The sequence below is a fragment of the Aphis gossypii genome, chromosome 2 (genome assembly GCF_020184175.1).
Source record: "Aphis gossypii isolate Hap1 chromosome 2, ASM2018417v2, whole genome shotgun sequence".
NCBI classification, from domain to species: domain Eukaryota; kingdom Metazoa; phylum Arthropoda; class Insecta; order Hemiptera; family Aphididae; genus Aphis; species Aphis gossypii.
Window position 1 is genome coordinate 34,400,528 of NC_065531.1, and position 23,514 is coordinate 34,424,041.

Below are 23,514 nucleotides of genomic sequence, written 5' to 3' on the forward strand. Positions count from 1 at the left end.
GTTAAGTGCTCCGTGTTTCTCGATAGTATATAATAATATTACGTCTGATTGTGTTTTTCATTTATTATTTTTTTTTCCTAACTTAGTCTATAGGCAGTTACCTATGAACGTATAAATGTACACGTCATACGTCTATTATTATTATAATACTAGGCGCCAAAAAAATCGTATTTGTGCGTGCGCGCGCGTGTGTGTGTGTGCGTATAATAATATTGTGTAAGCGTCACACACACACATACACACACACACGACTGAGAATTTTAATACGAAAATTCCACACGAGGAAGTATCGGCTGGAGAAAAAAAAAGCATATATAAGATAATAATAATAATTGGCCGAGAATATAGAGGATATCGGCGAGAAATATGCGTATAGGCGTCGGCGGTTTCACGCGGCTAAATACGAAACAATCGGGTATTATATTATTATTATTATTGTACGATTGTAGCGAAGATTTTTTTTTCTCTTTTCTATAATCTATATAAAAAAAAAAATAAAATAGTAAAACGAAGAGTATATATAATACATGTATAATAGAGATAATAATAATCGGTGCACCGCGACGAATGTGCATCGGGCTTCACATTGTTCATACCGGCGGCGACAGTGTTGGCAGTGGCGGCAGTGGCAAACTGCCGGGTTTTTAGCGCCGCGACGTCGGCCGCCCGGACCGTCGTCGCATGCGTGTGTGTGTAAACAATGTGGAATTAACCTTGGCCAGGCGTCGCGCGCGCGAGCCGAAGACGTCTCGCCGGCGAGTGTTGTAAGGTACGATATTATAGGAAAATAGAAAATAGAAAATGAGATGAAAAAAAAAAAGTGGCGACGGTCGCTGCATAGGTACGACGACGACGGGCACAATAATAATAATAATAAAATATACGCATTCCATCGGGTGGCGGCGGTCGCAGATACGCACATTAGAATTCCTTATCAGCGCACATCACCTGGGAAACATCCTTGAGTGGCGCGCATTTTTCTCGGGTTTTTGTACCTATTTTTTTTTCACTGTTTCACTCGAATTTCCCGGGGCCGTTTAAAATACGCGCATTCCGCAGTCGTCGGCGGCGGCGGCGCGCGTCACGTGTTGATAACTACGCGGAATTTCGGTGTTTTTTTTTTTCCTTCTGATTTTAAGGTCGGAAAAACGGAGATTTTCCTCTCTCGGCCGCACACACACAACGATATAATAGTAATATAAATAATAATAATATTGTGTACACACGACAACGGATTTATTATATCGTTAACGATTCGTGTGACCCCTCTCGAGGATTTTTCCACACAGTCGCAACCGCGGTAACCCGATTGTCGTCTACGACGTCAAAATGAATATTGAACACGGCTGATATATTATATTCCGAACGCGCTTAAAAATATCATTTCGTACAAATATAAATTAATATACACGAGAAATTGATACGTTTAACGCGCAATACTGCAACGTATATGGAAAACAATAATAATACCACTTCACGTATAAATAATACTATCATATAATATAAAATGTTTGATATAATCGGGTTTTGCGAGCGCAAATGTATAATAATGAATAATATACGATATTACGATTAAACATTAGAAAACTTATTATTTCACGTGGAATATACAACGGAAAGATGCATAATTAATCGAAAAATAGACAGATATGATCGTACTTCATTCATATTCAGCTTAAGTTTATTGGTCAGTTATTACGATTATTGTGTTGTATTTATTAGTGAAATACCTAAAGTACCTACAGATTGTTTAATACTTGTTACAATATACGTATATCCAGTGCATCATACTTTTAACTTTAAATTGTATTTAAATATTTTGAATTGACTTAATGTCTTCGTTTTAGTTCTATAATAATATACTATCGGCCGGACAATGTAGTTAGAGTACTATTATACATTTATGCTATGTATATTATAATATCGTTACGGTTCACTGATACTATTTTAAGTTGGGATTTAAGGCGATTACAGTAGGCAACAAGAGAACACTAGATCCAGACTGTTTGTCGAAAGCATTTTTACATCAAAATATTGAATAAAATAATAAATAATGAACTAAAAACGCTATTTTGAATAATTTTTTTTTTTTACACAATATTTTTATTAGAATATTGGGCACATTTTAATCTATTTACAAGATAAAACAAATCATTAAGGCGCGATGTGTTTTTATATGAATCTAATATTAATTATAATGAACTTGATTCGTTTTAAATTTTAAAATGCTAATAAACATATTTTATAATTTTATAGTATTATATTTAACTTAATTTGAATCAAAAATATCACTGAGAAATACCATGTAATATTTATATATTTTTTAGTAATTTATAGTACAGCTTATGAAAATGATTAATGGCTAAAACTTTTTAACCACTTTAATTTAAATTGAAATTCGAATAATCCAAAAAATAACTTTTTAAATACAAATTATTCAGTCTTGATTAGTAAATAGTAAATACTATATCTATACTAACTTAATAAATAATACTATGTGATGTATTGCTTTACAAATATTTAAGTTGATAACTTTAATATATAGGTATATTACATTATAATGTTACACTACTAAATACCAAGTGAATTATTTATGGTTTTATTTTTCAGTTGGATTATACGATAAATATAATTTGTGTACAATAAGCTTAAATGAACATATAATTTGACTTAAATTAAGAATTGAAGTGAGACGACACTCCTGGATGAAATTAATTTTAATTAAAACTCTAAAACTTATAATTTAATAATGAATATTATAACATTATGTTCATAATATTTTAAACCGTATGAGTTTGAATTAAAATAATTAGAAAACGATTAAAACCTGTTTGAGTTAATTAGCCTAAATAGTAAATGAGTTTGGTAGAAAAAAAATACGAAAAACGTCGTCATTGGGAAATAATGATCTCGAAGTTTAGTTTTAATTAATTTTAGTAAATTTAGTGTTATTATTCAATATGATTACCACTTTAACAAGTTATTAGCAAAAAAGTGGTTATTATACAAATTAAATTAATATAGCCAATAGAACTGGATTGAGGTGTTAAGTAGTATTAAATACATTTATAATAACTAGATAGTATTTAAAATAAAATATGTAACTGCGCCGTTAGGTCATTTAAAAATATTTATGGCCTACATCCCACCATGCACGCCATATCTCTTAATACACTGTAATTAATTACTTCGCCAAGTATATTTTTAGCTTTATTAAAATTTGTTTATTTTTCATTACTAGATTCATCCGTATTCACTATAATCGTAATCCCAATGATTTATATTTTAATACTGCACATTTCAAGAGTAAAAAAAAAAAAAAACCCGAACATATTTTTCTCTTAATTAGTTACTATAATCAAATTTTTTTTTAAATATAATTAGAATGACCGTTGATAATTAAAATAACATCGAGAAGATTGGTGGTGTCGATAATAATATACAAATATACAATGTATTTTAAAACAGAGACTACTTTCGATATTCTGATTGATGGTAATTGATTAATTGAAAACAGATCGTTATATACATATATATATATATAATATATACATATTAAATCGCAGGAAAAAACCAACGTTAATTCGAGAAATATCACTGTATACACCTTTCATCGGAATTATTTTTGTGTTTTAGAAATTTTTGAAAAGCGATTATAATATTATTATCCATACCTACCATACTATTTTACACTAAAACGTATATTCGTTTGACGATGTATAATTTATTTAGATATTGGTTTTTTGTATATCATTTGCAAACAAACGTTTATCGATATAACACGCGTAGCTTTAGCGTTACAAGTACGAGCTAGGCGATCGCGGTGTGTCTCCGTGTCTATAAATTACTTACAATACACAGGTATCCACGCATAGTATATTGGAACGGAAACACGTTGATGTCTTGAGCCACGCGGACTTAGCATGTCACGGCACTCGCAGGAGGCACACTCAATCCCAGTGGGGATATATATATTATATAATATTATATTATAAGCGGAGTTGTCATACGACCCGGAATTCAATCAAAACGCCATTGTAACCGCGGGTTGAGTCATTTAAATTCAGATAAGCCTTTTTGGACAAGACGTTATTACACTGTCCAAGAAGACCCGGGTCCATTACGGGGGCCGTGCCCAGGTCTCTAATTATTTATCCACGCTCTCGGACCGGCCTAGACGATGAGCTGACCACCGCCGAGACCCGCAGGTGTCAGTTTCCAAAGCCTCAGAGTCTTAACCGGGTGTCTAAAGGTGAAGTCCGAACACACAATAATCCTGTTATACGCCGCCGTGGTCTCGCCGTCGAGGGATCGGATCGTTGATAACGGCCGAAAACCACAACGGTGGCGGCGTTGGAGGCAGAATCACACATTTCCGTCAAAAATATTAATGTTATAATATAAATCGTCTGTACAACGTTATTTGTATACGCTGCACGGACGGGCGTACAAGATGTAGGAGTCGTGTGCAATGCATATTTTTATTTTCGTTTTGTTTTTGATTCGTTTTTTTTTTATTATTATTATTATTATTCTACACGCAACAATGGCCGAGTTGTTCAGATTTAGATTAAATAAATCCATTGATTACGTTTATTTTATAAAACAGACTGTATGCGCGCGTATTTACGACCACGGAAACGATGCAAACATCCGGTTCCGTATCATCATAATCATAAAACTGACACAACGCCATAAACAATTACATAGGTTCGATAATAAAGGTCGCTTCGGTATATACGCAGAGCTATGTCTCCAATGAACCCTAATTCCGTATAATAAAAAATATCGCCGACCGCCAAGCACCTAACCAATGAAACTTTTTTTTCCTCTACACGATTTCACTTTCTGTATTTACTCATTCGATACCATAATTTTTCTTAACCCAGTACAGTAATGACCACTGTGTGTATACCGTACATAGTTATTTTAGCTGTGAGTACAGGGTAGCCATTTGTTGTTGTTGTTTTTTTTTTTTTTTAATCTAACATTTACAATATAAACAATTTTCTCCGTACAGAACAGTTAAACAATGTATATACATATACAACAGTAAACTAAAGAGTATTAGAGAGAGAACAAGCTTGTTTAGTTTAGACACATTTAAAACCCGAAAAACCTACAGTATCGAAGTGTATAGTGTTCATTAGCTTGCATGTTATAGTTATTATAAAAATACGTGTGCATAATATAATATTACGTTATATATTATTGAGACAGAAATAATAATAACACTAAATCTTTAATCGGTTAAAAATAATGACGTCGTTAGTTTTTTAATCTTAGTAGGGTTTTTTTTTTTTTTTATTATTGTTAACAGCCATTAAAGACATTCTATCAATGCTTATTTAAGCTATTAATGCTATCCAATGTTTAAAAGAACTCTATAGATACGACCTTAGAAATTACACAGTGCCATCGTTTAGTCTATAACTGGGTGCACAATCAATATAAACCGACCGATTGCGCGTTCACCGACGACTTCACCCAACACACCGATCGGTTGACCGACCAACCGAACAATCTTTGGGATAAGACAATACAAACAGTCTCCACGGTTCGACGACCTAATCTTCGGGTCAGGTGTCAATATACATTAAGCATAATAGCTGAACCACCTCGGAATTTGAAGAGTACAGATATTATTATTTTCACAGTTGGTAATATTGGTATTGATTAATTTTTTCTCGATGATACAAATTTCAAAATATATATATATATATACCAACAAGCTTTTGAGATTCGTGACGATGTATTAGATGAACTAGTATTGGTTGTACTGTCTATCCTTATATAATATGATGTGTGATTTTGTATGAAAAGTTTGTTCTGGGCGGTTCTCATAGAAAATTGGATTTAATTATTTAAAGATTCAATTTTTACAAAATTCACCAAAATAACAAAAATACATAAGTTATTAATTTATCGTTAAAAATGTATGATATTTTCAATTGCAATATCTATTCTAAGAAATTTAATACAAGGCGCCTAATACGTTTATTTTAATAAAAGTATTTGCATAGTTTTTAATGAGCTATTGACATTTTCAAATAATTGTCGTTATTTTGATTAATCATAATATATTAAACTTGACACAATTAAAAACAAAAAATAAATAAATACTTTAGTTTATAAGCGTTTGAATTTCGAAGTTTTACAATCTTAATATGTGCAAAATCGAAAAATAAAATCATTTTTTTAATAAATATTATATTATAATAATATTGTACCTGGAACGAGTGGTCCGTCATTTGCACTAGAGACTGGCGACGTGGATCCTTGTAAGTGTGGCGTCAATGACATTGATTGATTCTGTACAAAAAAAAAAAAAAAACACACAAATTAAATATTATTATAAAATGTGAGCACAAGTGCGTACTACGCGAAACACCGACGAATGATGACGTCTTATATAAATACTCAATTTATACCACCCGTAAAAACTATTTAATATTATAATCACATTTTTTAGTAATATAACGTGCACAATCCTCAATTTAGTCAATTCATTTTATTAGACTTAATCGTTATTATTTTCAATCGTATTATTCTTTTTTGTTACATAATTATTATAATATATTTTTTTTTATCGTACTCATAGTTTTTAGGTCTCATCCCGTAATGAAATAAACAAATGTAATAAATATACAACGACAACGATTAAGGTCTTCCATATGCGCCCACTATACGCATATAAACTCGAACGAGAGAGACGGTTCTTTTCTTTTGCGTTTCCCCTCGGCGGGGTAATTTATTATTTTTTTTTTTTCATTTACCGCAACCGCGCTCGATGTGTCGTCTCCCCAACGAGTTCAATCAGTCAAAAGGGAACCGATGAACCGTTGTTTCCTTCCTTTACATTGTCACAAGGATTAACGGCTTCCTCGACAGTCATTTTTCTACACTCGGTTTTCGATACAACGCCGGCGGCGGAGTTTGTCACGGTCTGAGGACGACGCCGATTCAAAACCACTGCAGTCCCGTTTCCGGTGATCGGCACTCGCGGTAGTATTCGTAGGTATGCACATGCATAAAGTCTCGCACAACCGATATACTCTTACATATTAAATAATATTATTGTATAATTATTAATTGTATATTATCGTACAAGCGATTCATAACGAACATGGTTTTCGACATAGATGTAAATAATTAAATATTTAGTTTATATTTTTATTTTATTTATTTTTGACGGAAAGTAAATTTGACACTTTGACAATTTACTTATACCTAGTTATTTGACCAATAATTATAAGTGATCAAATATTATTATTTAATATTATTCATATTGATTGTATTTTCTATAAAAGGGAATTTTAATTATTTATTTTAATTGTTTATTATTATTATTATGTCAAATAAATATATAAACAATTTGTAGGTATTATGAGTATAAAACCAGAGTCACCAGTAAATTTATTTCTAATATTACGATAAGTAGCTACATACTATATTTTGATAATTATATTTTTACTATGTGCATATATTATACTATTATTAGCACGCATTGTATACACAGTTTAAGTCCGTATTATTTGCGTTTCATCGTAAAAAAAATTTTGACAGACCGTTAACCGTCGATATATCTAATTACTGCAGTTGTCGTTGATAAACAAAAAATATATTTATATATATCCAAAACTCCTCTGGTTCTCGTAATATTAAACACCCTGTATACCTATGGTTTTATAGATATATATATAAGATAGTATTGTGTTCTGTGTTCGACGAGCTGCTGTTTTTTCCAACCGTTTAACAATAACAATGATATGTCATACATACATTACACAGTATAATGCATATTATATGTAGGAACGTGCACAGTACACACATTGTATAAAGTTAAACTGTTGATAATTTGCAAAAATCGACTGGTATTAAATTTGCATTTGGCCAGTCCAAGTCGTGTGGTATATTAAATATAGAAACAGTGCGCACGAATGAACCCGCTTAATGAATTCGACCACCATTATGGGACAGCAATAAAAATGAGTTAATAATCCGCGGTCCGCGGCGATAGTTTTTTAAACCGGGGTTAAGTGATGTCAACGACTAGAGGCCGAATCAGTAAGTCTTCTTCTTCTTATTTATTTATTATTATTATTATTTTTTTTTAGTGGGCTATATAAACGTCGTTAACTCGAAATGCTCCAATCATATGTTGTTTTATTGCCACGTTTTTCTCTGGCATATTCACAGATATACGATATACATAATATCTATACGTATATTATTATGTTATAGAGTGAATTTTTTACTAACGCAAAACGCTACATCATCGTTTCGCTAAAAAATTATGTATTTTTTGTAAAACATTAAGATTGCCAATATTATAGAGTGTAGCATATATTTTGTCTACATAAACATCGATTATTATCCTATAATAGTTTGTTACACATATTATCGAATAAGCGTCGTTAAAGTTGAAAGAACGCCGTTCCAGATGAGTACAATGTATAAAGCCTAAAGAGATAAAAAAAAAAATGGAAACACAATTAAATTATAAATAGAAGTTTAATTTCAATAAATTAAGTCTTCATATATATTATACATAGTTAAATGTACTGAATTTAAAAACAAGTGTATTGTAAGCTTAGCAAAAAATCACTAATTATAGATAATATTTCGATGTATAAATATGTACCTTATTGAAAAAATTATTTCTATGATTACCTATTATTACTTCAAAAAAATGGGTTCAATTTTGGAAAAATTGATTTTGTGACTGTTAGTGGATCGTATTTAATAAATAATAATTATTATTATAAAATATTGCAAAAAGTTACATATTTCAACATGAAAATACATAAGATGTGCGAATGCTCTTCATCGTATTAGTTTTGCACAGTGCTTAGTTTATACGCCGTCAATAAAATTAACGTTTTTTTTTCTGACAAATTATACCAAACTCTTAAATAATATAGACACTGAAATGTGAAAAAAAATACTATAAATAATAGCAGTTGTATTTTAGGAACTGATTGGTAGATAAACAAAATATATGATGTTATTTCTAGGCTACATCAATATCTACTTAATTTCAATATTTTGGTAAAACAAATTCAAACATCGATAATATTATGTAAATTTTAATTGAATATTACATATTAAATAATATATATATAATAATATACTAAATATGTTATTGTATAAAAATATTTAAATAATGTATCAACTTTGTATTAAGCACTATGTTTTCTAAATGTTATTTTAATACATAAATTACATATGATAGGGATGATAATATTTTAGATGGTGCCTAATGCACGCACAATGCCATTAATTATTTTAACAAATCGTTAATTATTATAATTTATCTCTTTATCTGAATACACTCAATTAATACGCTATTTCATAACAATTTATTTTAAACCACGATGTTCAGTGATTATACTGATTATCAATCACTACAATATTAAAACGAAATAGACAAATAGCTATACATGCTATTATTATCCATCCATATGATACTTTTGGACGGCTGGTTTGTAATGTTTGTATATGTTTCATTGCCTGTAACCTTGAACTTTTGCAGTTAAGAATATTCATTGAATTCATACCTAAATACCCAATACCTTGATTTATGGAAGTTGGATTTATCTTGATAAGTATGAGGTACATTTTATTATTCTAGTTAATTTTATATATTTTATTATACTTTTAACTTGTATAGTTTTTTTAGAATATATTTTATAGTAAAGTAAAACAATTTTCAATAAATAATAAAAAATAATTTATTAGAAATTAAAATATGCATACAATTATTAAATTCAAATAATGTGCTTAGTGCTTGAATTGACAATGATGGCTGACAATATAAAAGATTAAAAGTGACTATATTATAATAGTAGTGAAGCATTGTGAAATAATGTAACCATTATTTTCGTGTTTATACTACTATAACGTTATACACAACATCAGTTATTGTTACCATACAATTTTGTCAAACCTGAAGTCTAATGTAGTTAAAACTTCCGATATGTTTACTGTACGCAGACGAAAGGATTAAACACTGAAACATCTCTTGATGCTCAATATAAATGGTATATATTAGACTAAACGTGCCATTCTAGACCTTATTCTGTTTACACGTAGTATCTAATTATTATAGTTATAATTAGAATTACACGTCTGTAAATTATCAGCTTAATAATATCATTCTCTCCCTTAACTCCAATATTTATGATGCCTTATAATTATATGTATATATATAAATGAAGATATGCAAAATAGATTGTTCAAAGGTAATTTTTTTTAATTTCCATTAAAATTGACGAGAAAATCGTAATAATATCAGTAGACAAATTATCGAATTCTTTAATGATATTATATATATTTATGTTTTTTTATAATATTGAATACTATTCACGTTTATTGAATTAAAAAACCAAAATAAATTGTTCTTATGTATACATAATAGTATTCAATTTAAATACATAAACGTATAAATTTACAATATTCCCGAGAGTATATAGTTCATGATATTATTATCATATTTGTCATAGGTACAAAAATCAGTAGGTACTGTTCGTATGCGAGAACAAGTACACGAGTATCTTTAAAGTATAATAAAAATAGCACCGAAAATAATCAAACATGTTATGATTAAATAAAACTCTAATGCTATGTAATTATTATTACAAATAATAATATATATTGTACAACAATATGACTTGAGAATTCCTACATACTTTTCCCATGTATTCGTAATATTAGTAAGTTGCCAACTCGACGTGATATCATAATGTTTTATAGAAGTAATATACCTATCTTTTATACATATGAATAGGTTAACAATGAAACCGTTGAACTAATATACTCAACATCATAACTATCTAAATAGGAATGATTGAATACCACTACGAAATTGTTCATGTGGTGCGATCAGCAAAGTCGAATCAAATATACTTAATAATAGGACAGATTTAATTGATTTTTTTTTCTAATTTACTCCCGACCGTCAATTTTTTTTTTTTTAGCTGAATAAAGAGTTACAAGCTAAACTTCAGTCTAAACGTTGGAAATATCGACTTTCGTTAAATACCTACAATAATTATAAAAACAGAGCCTTAGAATCGAATTCTCGATTAATATTGATATTGTAAATATTATTTGTATTATTGTGATAATAATTTATTATATATTATTATTTGCAATAGCTGCTTAGGTATTAGGTACGACAAATTCGTTCGATGAAACTCGCAACGCGTGTTTTAATAAAATATGATTCTAATATTAAACAAACTGAGGAAAAACCGTCATGTATGCGAAAAAAAGTGAAAAAAAAAACGAAAAAGTGATTACCAAACACATTCCGTCGTAAAATATTATGTACGCAAACGATCGATTTTATTTTGCGTAACGTCGAGACTCGTTTAGACGATATTATAAGTCTGCTTAATATGACTGTACGCCAAATCACGTTTACGTTATATGATATTATATATTATATTGTTAAAGAAATGTAGTGAACGTGTACGATACATATTATATGGGTATAGAATTTGGGACAATATCAATAAGTCGCAGTGTCGAATACACACTGTACTCGTATTATATGCGTCCGAATGACAGCCGTACACAATTGATACAGATAATGCATGCTGTATGTTATATGGGCAGTGTGACACACGTTGGCCTGTGTATGTTCTATATATTTTACGCAGTGTTTCTGAGCAATTCATTAAACTAATATTTTGTCAAGGCAGGGTAATACTTTTCCGGGTCAAAGAATACTTTGCCGGTAGGTATTAAATTGACCATTGCAACTGTAATAATTGTTGTAAAAATAACTATTTGAATAACAATAATTGCCCAAACACTTAAAAAAAATACAATAGAAATAAAACAGTTCATAATTATTCTGTTACCCGATTTTTTTTTTCTGTATTTTATTATTTCAAAATTACAAGAGTAGGTACATACACGATTTCAAACTCTCGAAACTATCTCATCTCGCTCGCATTTCCCACTAGTTTACTTCGACAATAATATTATTATATAATATGGTGGGCACATGTGATTTTGAATTTTAGAATAATATACTCGTACGTATTAGGTATCTAAAAATGTATTAACAATAGTTAACTGTAATTTTGATCGGTTTTAATAAATGACAAATATTTGTGTTTGGGTGTCTCCCGATTTCGGCCCAAAGTGACCTTTTTTTCCTTTTTCATACCCCGCTTTACATAGTAGGTAGAAAATATTATTTTCAGTGGTTACTAAACAAATATCACGATTGAGTTTTAAAATATTAAAATATAAATATAATATGGCAAATTCACATGGGCAAACAATATTTAACGCAAATGGTTAGGTTAACCTAACCTAATAATCTATTATAGTTAATACAAATCAATAAACTGCAAGTATTCGAACAAACATAGGTACATCTGATTTTGAGTTTATAAAACAATGAATTCTAAAAATCAACCTTCCTAAAAAATTATGTACCTATACATTTTTTTTATTGTATGCCTATTAATAATTTCATTAGTTTAATATAATACTATGAGGTATATCATTAAGATAAATACACTAATATTATACTATTACGAGTTGACTTCATTAAAATAATAATAATAATTATCAGAATTTTCTTAACTTAAAGCTTATATAATATGTATATAATATTTAATGATGTGTAAAAAATCAATTCATATTATATTTGCAATATGCTTACAGTATTTTATTTATACGTGAGTATATTACTATTTTGCTACTAATTACTAATATGACGTGTTCGGATGTCAACGAGATACTTATATTTGGAACGCAATAGCGCTATCTGAAAAAAAAAGATATAGATATGGGTAGGTTCATTACTAATAGAAATTATTATTGAACTTATTTATTTATTTATTAACTTATACTTATTTATTCAAACTTATGATAATAATCTAAGTAGATATTTGAGTTAAAGTTTTCAAAACTTATCTCAATGGATATTGAGATTGACGAGAAAAAAATAGTGATTGATAATATATATATATCTACGTTAATAATACTAATAATACTATTTAAAATTTTTCATAACATGTTATAAAATTAAAATACTCCAACAAAACTCAAACGATATTATTACTTATACGTTTTAGATTGGTAAGTTCCATTCAATATTAAAATTTAAAATTAATAAAACTAAACGTAAATATTGTTGGTATTTACAAGTTTATTCACAATTGTCAATGGAAATTGGAGTTAAATTTATTTCATGAATCGTATTAAATAATTAACAAGCATAATTAAATGTGAATAAAAATGCGTTTTCTAAGTTTTCGATAGTTAATTTAATCTAATAAGCATTAATGATATTTTAGCTTGTTATTTGATAATTGACAAAAGTCAGAGAAAGATGTATAAAATATAGTCTAAACAATTATTATTTTAGACCTTTGCCAATAAAGCAGTAGTTGTGGGTTGCCGGTGGACAAAACTAAATAGTTTGAATAGTTTACATACAGTCGTAAAATATTATAACAGAAAGAGAGAGAGATCTTTTGACAACAAAAGTAATCAATTCAACAGTCGTATCTCAACAGCTTAGTTATTTCGTATCCCTATATACGATCGTTTTGTAATGGGCAATGGCCAAACATCGAGTTTTCCTACTTCGATTTCCCGTCAAACGAATATATCACCGTTTGTGCTATTACATATTTTTTCTATCCATATTATAAAAACATGCATTTTCAATTAAGAATGAAAAACACTATTACATTTATAATATCAGAGCATCCGTTCTGGATCCGTTGTTCACTTTGTTAACCACTAACCGATATTGTATAAAAAATAATAAGTAACTTAAACTTAAAGAAGATAAGTACCTACATTATAAGACAAAGTTAGATTCCATTAGAAAACTGTCGTTTGGGCTAATAACTGTATAAGTCTAACGTATCGATAACAATATACATTAAACTTTGGAAAATCAATTATTCATCAAATCTAATAGAAAAATTATAGGTTTAGTAAAATAATTTTATTGGTATTCATATTAATACACAATATAACAGAGAAATTCATATTAATACAAAGTGTTCAGCTGTTAGTATTGTAATTTTTTTTTCTGTTTAAAAAAAATATTTCTATAAAACAACGTGAATTTTATTTTTCCCCAATACTACACAAGAGTACAAGAAGTTAGGCCGCAGAAAAAATTATGCATACTTTGTTGATGCCACTAATAAATAGTAATAATACGTTTAATACTATAATCATAAACTACTGCACAATTTCGTTTGGTCAACGACACGCAGCGGCCACGAGTTGGTGAAATAATAATATTATGGAATATTATATTATTATTACATAAACAGCCGTGGAATTAGAAATAGAGACGACAGGTGGGGGTGGGCGGTCGAATGTAATAATAATATTATGTATGTATACCAACGTCGTCGGTTATATTATAGCTGCCCGTAAGAGAGGTGATTGTACCGACGATAATCGGACGAATATTCTGCCGCGTAGCAAAAATCAAAAAAAAAAAAACAAAACAAAAAAAAAATCCGACGTAAATCGTTCGACGATTGGCGTGCAGATTGAAAGAGAATAATAATATAATACAAAAAGAACGCCACAGCATCAACAACAACAACAACAATAATAATAGTACTTAGAAGTACGCTATAATATATCCGTAGCCACACCGGTGCCGGCGGTGCGAGAGGAATGGGCGCGAGGCGGCGGATTTCCACGGTCTTCGGCGAGTGGATTTCAACGAGGAAAACTGGTTTCCGATTTTTCCCATGGAATTTCCACGGCCCAATAAGATAACCGGATCGGGCGGCGGCGGTAGACCGCGAGATCCGCCCCGCCGCCTCCGTTTGGCCACGCCCGCGCGCACCCAAAATTAGGTTCACTGTACCCGTTTGCGCGGTCCAAACATTATATTATTGTTATTATGACGATAATAATTTGATATTGTTAAAATACATAAATTGTGAGCATACATAATAATATAATATTATACAAACCGTGTTATTTTTTTTTTTTGACTACGATCGGATTATTTTTTTATACCCAAAAGTACAACGTACTTTTGTCGTTTTTTTCGGTAAATACAACGAACAATAAAACATAATATATTGAATGATAAATAAAATAAAATATTTTTATTCATACGATTAAAACAGATTTTTGATTCTATTTGATATTACTTACAGATGTGGGTGACAGGCCACAAGTATTCGATATCACCTATTCACTTACACAAACAGTATGTACAATAATATGGATTATGGATTCTAATGCAAACACGTGGCACTTAATTAAATAATATAGACGTAGCAATAGACACATGGATTTTGTCACATGTTTAACAATCATAATATCACTAATATTATTCGCACGTAGATTACATGGTTGAAGATCATATTGTTATAATATTGTTACTAAGATGTACCATTATTGCGATAGGTGCAGATAGGTACAAACAAAGACGTTCCTGTCTCTTCAATTATTCTATAGGCACGTAACGATATTGCAACATATTGTTATCTTCTATTATAGTATATGCCACAGATATTATACTATGTACCTACTCATGTCACCCGATGAAATCCAAGACTTTATCTGGTTCGTTATTTTCATCAAGCAAATAAGTATAATAACTAAGGCGCTGATTGACCTAAAATTGTCTAAAAGTGTAATCGAACAATAGTATAAATTTTTATTTTTGTTAATACTATAGAATTATAATTGCCTATTTGATAAACCCCATATTGCATCAACAAATTGTACATCAGTTGTAGGTAATCTATCATGTTATGAGCCGATCGCTGAGAGATAAATCCAATACTCGTGTTGTTTTAAAACTAATCTACATTTTTTAGAACAAAAATAGAAAAAAACCACACATATAATATAGGTATATATATATATATATATATATATATATATATTATATATATTATATATATTATACATATAGGAAAATACGGACGATTTTTTTTCTCTAAAATATGTCAAAATGATCTAAAATATAAAAAAAAGTAACAATTTATTTTTATTTTTATTATTATAAATATAAGACCTCGACTGTAAAGGTCATTGACTGCGGTTAGAATGCTATATATATTGTGTATTATAATAATAATTCCATAAGTATATAAATTATAATTTTTTTCTCAAAAGTTAACAGTAAACTAAAAGTATAAATAAGTAATAATGATTAAATGATTTTGTATAAGCCAGTGCGCAGTGTTTGATAAATTTTAGTATGTTATGAAGATGTCTAGATAGGTTTGTTATTTAGGCATTTGGTCTTTAAAACATTTATAAATCTCGTAATTTACGTACAAGAAGTTCATTTTTAAAATACTATATGTAGATTCTTAAAAATATATATATGTAGCTTGGAAAACATAATCATAACGAGCAATTAAAAAAAAAAAAAAAAAAAAAACGAATACATGAACATTCAATCCCTAGAGTTATAATGTATAACGCTATACCTACAATTTGTATTCTTTTTAATGTTTTAATGTCATCTCAGTTGTCATTGTCTCGCCTGATCGCTACCGTTATATATACATATAGATGCAAGTCCATCACAATTCACAATGATTCGACACAACCGGTCGCATGTTGCAGCGGACGTTGATAAAATAAAATATTATTATATTTGTATTCTTCTTCTTCTTCTTTAATATTCGCCCACGCGTATAATAATATTATAAAACTATGATAGCGAAACGATAACTGCTACAGCTGCTCTCTCCTCCCCTGTGGTTTCGTTTAATTATTCAATTACAGCAATTTGATATTGTTTTTTTTGATTCTGCTTCTCTATAGCGCTTCTAAATCGCCTAACAGATATAGAAAGTGCGATCCGCTCAACTCTATGGGAATTTTTTATTTTGTTATAATACTTAATTATTGTGATCAAAAAGGCACTAAACCCGAAACTGATAAGCAGTATCTTTTAAAAACCACGAACCACAAACCAAAAATGAAATTTGGTATAACCTATGTTCAAAGATAATTTATTATACGAGTAGTTTATCTCTTATAATTCCAATAAAGAGACTATTAAGATGTTGTTTGAATTTAGAAAAAACTAAATTAGTACACATTGAAAAGATTTAAACGTATTAAATAATATTAGGTATTTATTACTACTAATTTCACGAAATCAGAGTATTTTTTCATTTCAATGACTTTTTATGTTAGATTAAAATGATGAACTCATATTTTATGAAATAATCTATATACTTGGTGTATTTAATTTTTTTTTTTTTTTAACTTATCATAACTAGTCATAAATTATAATAAATTAACTATAGGTACATATACTATAACTATACTTCATAATATAATATAAAATATCCGTCTGTATAAATTAAAACATGATAAATTATATATATAAAAATAATAATAATAATAATAATTCTAAACGACCTGCATAATATAAAGTACCTACAATAATATAGGTACTTAATTGTAAAAATGTATTTTACATAAACGTTATATTATTGTGTAAACTATTACAATGATAATAATAATAATAAAATATTATATTAAAAAAAAAACCACTTGGTTTAACATTAAAAACACATTAATTGTTTTAAAACCAAAGTAAAATAAAATTTAACTTATTTAATTGTTATTTTTTTCATTAACTCGAGTGGAGAGTTAGATTTTGCAACGTTAAATTCATTTAATTTCATAATCTATTTAATTGTTTTATTTTTTAAATCAACAGTATGATTTTGAATTAGTTGGATAACTTTCATATTATATTAACGTGTTATAAGTATTTTATTCATAACTTGTAAATCACACGTATAAGATATAAGATAATGAAAATGCTTTAAATTAAGTTTTGAATTCTTAAAAAAATAAGGTATTTTGGTTAGTATACAGATTTGACCGGTATATTATTAGGCTTAACTTAAGAAACTTAAGAAACTGTAGAATGTAAAATTATATATTATGTATTAGTATGTATTTATAATACATTTAAAAATATAGGTAATATACTTTAACAAATTATGTAATATATGTACTTTATTTAAGTTTATTCAAACCGATATCGTGTAAATTACAGTCATTTTTGACAACAAGTGAACGAAATACAAAATATGTTAATTCTAAGTATTGAATCTGTTGAAACTCCCTCCAAAAAAATAAAACTCGTTTAAACAGTAAAAATCTCTTTATAAAATATTCGGTTCTAAATCGGTATTGTCCTCATAACGTCACACGACATCTTATTAAATTAAATATTAACTGCGTGCGTACTCTATGTAATATGACGTATGCGCAAATCGAAATTCACGCATATTGAAAATTGTAGGTTTAATTTGTTGTTTATAGTTACCGAACAACAATTTAGCATTAAATTTGTTTTTATTAGTTTTTTTTTTTTCGTTTTGGATTGACGCCAAAATATCCATATCGAATCGCGTGGCATCGGTGCACCGCGGATGACAACCTACGGACGTGACGTTCGTACGACACACGATTTGGTTTCGCAGAGAATCTAATAAGCATACTTACATTGTAGGCATACACGTCTTTGCTATAATCAAATTGTCATAGACGTTGCACCTACACCATACGCACACACACTTACATATTGTTATATATATATAGATAAATAGATAAATACATTCTGGATGGTGTACCAGATATTTTTTCCAGCACATTCCGTTACGCGAACTCCACGAATTTAGTTTATTATATTATATAGGTACGGCACTCGTATATATAGGTATAGTGTCAGATATTTCGGTATTATTATTTCTTTATTTCGTTTTTTTTTCACGTTTTTCGCAGATCGCCGATTCGGTGAAAATGGTATCCATTGTTTATCTGTATCGGACATTGGAGGATAATTTTTTTTTCTGCACCTTCCGTCCGTCCAATAGTTCCAAAACGCGAATCCCATGGCTAAATAGGCGTACAATTGAGGACGCTTTTGTGTCGGACCATATTATTACACGTACATAATAGAGGTAATGCGTATAATGATAATAATAATAGTAATAATAATAATATAATGTACCAGCTATATCTTCCGCCGGCCCGCAGTTATCGTTTTGCTGATAGGTTGAGATACTATATTTTTTTTATTTTTTTCTTCGGAAAAGGATTTATATACAAACAGCAATCGGCCATGGTTTTTACGTCTTCGGTTCTTTCGAGTTTATTATTTATATATATAGATATATTAGGTCTTCTTCCTATTGTATTCGGACGGTGTAACGGGACGTCGCTGCAACAGTAGCAACAGGCGAATAATTGATATAGTTAGTATAAGTGTATCTACACACAGTCATAGGTACATGATGTATATATATTTTTTTATATATAAATGCCAATCGCACATCATAAAATGGAGCACCGCCGTCGTTACCATCGAATCCGAAAACGTTTTATGATCAAATACCGTCCGGGTGTCTATATATAGTACCTATATAATATAATACAATATAATATGGTTATATATACGTATAATGTATATATACACATTACACACGCGTTAATTTATAATACGTTTATTATTTACAAAATGATATTCTACCATACACAATATATCGTCGTATAATATTGTGGTCTCACGGTGTAATTTTTATACGATATTTTTGATACGACCACGTGTATGTTTGACAACTTTAATAATACATCAATTCATCTAAAATATTATTGTACGACTGTATACCTGCGTACAAGTTTTGCTCTTTATTTTCATGTTAACTGATAAAAAACAAATTTATTTTTTAGAATCAATACTTGAAATTAAACTATCAAACAAAAATACTTAATAAAAGTGATCATCGGTAATATTATCGAATAATAATATAATATAATATAGATATGAACGTAATGTATGACTATTACGTGTACTGTTTATTAGAATAATTTAGGATATTATTATATATCGTTAGTAATTTCGAGAGGATTAAGACACTTCATTCATCATTATAAATTATATTTTTAATTCGTAATTAATTAATGGTTAATTATTAATTAATTAATTGCAACTCCAATTTTAAACTTAATATATCGTTTGCGCGTGTTTCATACGAAATCAAATAATTAAATTTATATTCATGATATATACAATACTACATTCATTAATCTAACATGCTGATTTAACTGCGATTTATCTTAAATAAATGTTTATCGGATATATTTTAACAAGTACCTATTTAAAATGATAAAGAATGATATTTAATTTTATCAAACGAGTGTATTATTGGCATATATATCTTCGTTCATTCGTTATTATAGGTATAGTATAATGTTTTATTTAATACAAATACTCATAATTTTAAACACATGTACATGATTAATTGATTAAACTTTGACCTATTAAACTAACAAACGTGTTAATCTGAGAATTATAAGCTAAATAGAAATAATAATGTTCTCAGACTTTTTACTAATTTTATACAGGGCGATTCTTTTATCAGACTTTACTTTTTTGAATGATATCATATTATATTTTTAATTTTATATTCTGAAGCAGAATATTTTTGAATTGATTTGATACATAAAAATCAAAATTTGGACGAGAAGTTTATGAGTTATACGTGTTATAACTTAAAATTTTTAAAGTATTTAAAGTTTAAGTGAGCGAAGAGAGAATACCAGGAATACCCTGCAATATGTTGATATTATACTCTACTCAGTGCTTACCTAAGATTTAAATACTAATAACTCAAAAACAACTATTTTGATTAAACGAATTTTGATTTTTATGTAAGTATCGAAAAACTACAAAAAATATTCTGATTCAGAACATAAAATAAAAATATATGTTATCATTCAAAAACATAAAATACCTATAAAAATTTTAATATTTAAAAAAAAAATTTGATTTATTTTAACTAAAAGTTATGTGAAAACTTTTTTTTAAAAAACGTTAATAGATTTTAAAATAATGAATGTTGTTTAATTAAAGAATCATTGATAAATTCTTCCGTGAAATATTCATAGTAGGTATAATATACATATTTTTATATTACATAACATTATACAGTGTGAAAATCAACTTCGACAATATCTACAAAAAATGCGTATATTTTATACTTTTTTTTCAAAAATAGTAGTTATGGTGTTGTATATTTTATTTAGGTACCTACTAAACTTGTTGCGTCACTTTTTTATAAAACTGAATGTATAATTTAATGTAATCGTACATTAAAATATTAGTCACTCATACTATTTTTATGAAAAATCATTTTACCTAATTATTTGATCTAAATTAGTTAAAATCCTTACACGTTTTACAAATTAAAACAGTATAGGTAATAAAGAAAATATATTCTATGACGTCATTATTTGTTAATAATACAACAAAATAATTTTTGAAGATGTGTAAGAACAGGATTTAGTTATTAAACTGACCTAATAATTGTTAAAAAATGTTAATTTAAAAATGTAACAAATGCTCTAAAAAATAACATTAAACCACAATATAATATTATACTTAAATAAAAAAAACAATATATTCTTTTTTTATCACTAATATCCGTTAGGTAACTAAATATAACTTAAATATACTTAGATTTATGTCTTAGAGCATCCCACAAAAACCCTACAAAAAATTGCACTTTTCTTTGAAATTCATATTCAATAGTCTATAAGTACATACCTACTTGTTGTTTAAGAAGAAAACTTGATATAAAATAAATATGACAGATAAGTATAATGTGTAATACATTATAATAAAATTATCAATCAGTTTAGCTTATTATTGAATTATAAGTCTTTATTACCTATTCAATAAGAAAACTACGTTATAATTAAATATAATTCTGGTTTTTAATTAAAATGAGGTCTATAGATTATTTTCCATTAAAATTATTGCTACAGTTATTATATATTTAATTCAACACAGTTACACGTGTATAAATTATTCTAATAATATAATATATTATATGTTTATATAATTAATCTAATTCTAAAAGTTTAAAACTGGTTGATCGATAATTTATTCTTAAATAAACACGTAAGTATGACCATCGAATTTTTTTGTTAGGAATTTTTTTAAGAATACATAACAAAATAAGTGCATAATACATAAAATATATTATTACTACATTTAAACTAATGGAATACAGATCACTATTATTCAATACCATTTTAAATATCTGTTACTCTTTTATACGATACTGCGACGTTTCTTTAATGTGTATATGGCATAACATACTTCACAGGACAAAGTATTTTACTAAATAAGAGGCTTCACGGGATAAGTCTTTTTACTGGATATGATATTACAGAGAATATGATATTAAATTCGGAGATATTCCGCTTATTATTATTGTTCAATACGATACTGCGACGTTCCTTTAATCGTTACAGTTTCTAAATGCCAAACATTAACAATGAAAAACGTTCTAAAAATGTGTCTATTTGTAAATAATATAGATACACGTCATATGCTACATATACAATATAACTGGACAGCACAATTACAAAACGCAATGCGCAATGCACTTTTTTAAACATAACATTATAATAGTTATAAATATTGATTTATATTATTGTTAAAAATACTGTATATACCTACTTAACGTTCAAACAGAAAATAGCTCGATGTCAAAATAACACCTCTATTTATACATTTATTAAAATGATTACGATTTTTAAAATGTATAGTGATTTAGGTAACACTCAATTCATTATTAAAAATAGAATTTAATTATTTATGATTAAATTTAAAGTGGCTCTCCTTCGGCCAATTCTGATTTAAGAATCTTGAAAATATGCCTAGCGAAGTATATACAGTAATTAGTCATTTATCGATTATCGATAATTTAACCCTTGATATAAATTTATATTGCAAATATGTATACTATATGCAATAATTAAGTACATGAATATATTTTAGAATATTTTTTTTACTACGCATGGAGGTGTAAATATGCAATATACTTCATATTTGTATTATTTATTCTTATAAAAAAAAAATCTTTGGCGATTCTCACGGTGTTTAATGTATCACTAAAATAATGAAAAAAAAGTTACAATTTATCCATATAGGTATATAAATATGTATAACAGTGTTATGCTTATAATATAAGTAGTTAATACATTATATTATTATATTGTTGGGTACTTGCAGTGTATCAACATCGGCGATTACGGTTCATTGTCGGTTTGTTAGCCTCTCCAAGAAACCATATTTGTTCCGTTTCGAATAATAAAAAATATTAAAAGTATGTACACGTCCCGGAATATATATTTATCAAATATATAGCATCACAAAACACCGCGAATAATCGCCGCCTCCGCGGAAAAGACGATGGCGATGGAATAGCGTAGAAAAAAAAATCCCAACTAATTTGTCATTGTACACCGATCGTGTGACGGTATTTTTCATCCGTTGCCATTATTATCTGGTCGTTTTCTCATTTTATTCTTATATATATATGTATTTATTATATTATTATTATTATTATTATTCGTCGTCTTCTTTCTATTCGCAGTCAATTTTTTTTTCGCTGCGCTCGTTATAAGGTATTATTTCTCTTCTTTATAGCAGATCATGGT

The 23,514-nt window shown here is 28.2% G+C and overlaps 1 protein-coding gene across 1 annotated transcript in view; it reads right to left on the reverse strand.

The window, feature by feature from the left end:
- LOC114131547 (uncharacterized) overlaps nt 1-23,514 on the reverse strand; it is an 80,404-nt gene that overhangs the window by 38,322 nt on the left and 18,568 nt on the right. The window contains exon 3 of the mRNA XM_050199965.1: nt 6,231-6,312. Coding sequence (XP_050055922.1) covers nt 6,231-6,312 — 82 coding nt within the window. The remainder of the gene's footprint in view (nt 1-6,230; nt 6,313-23,514) is intronic.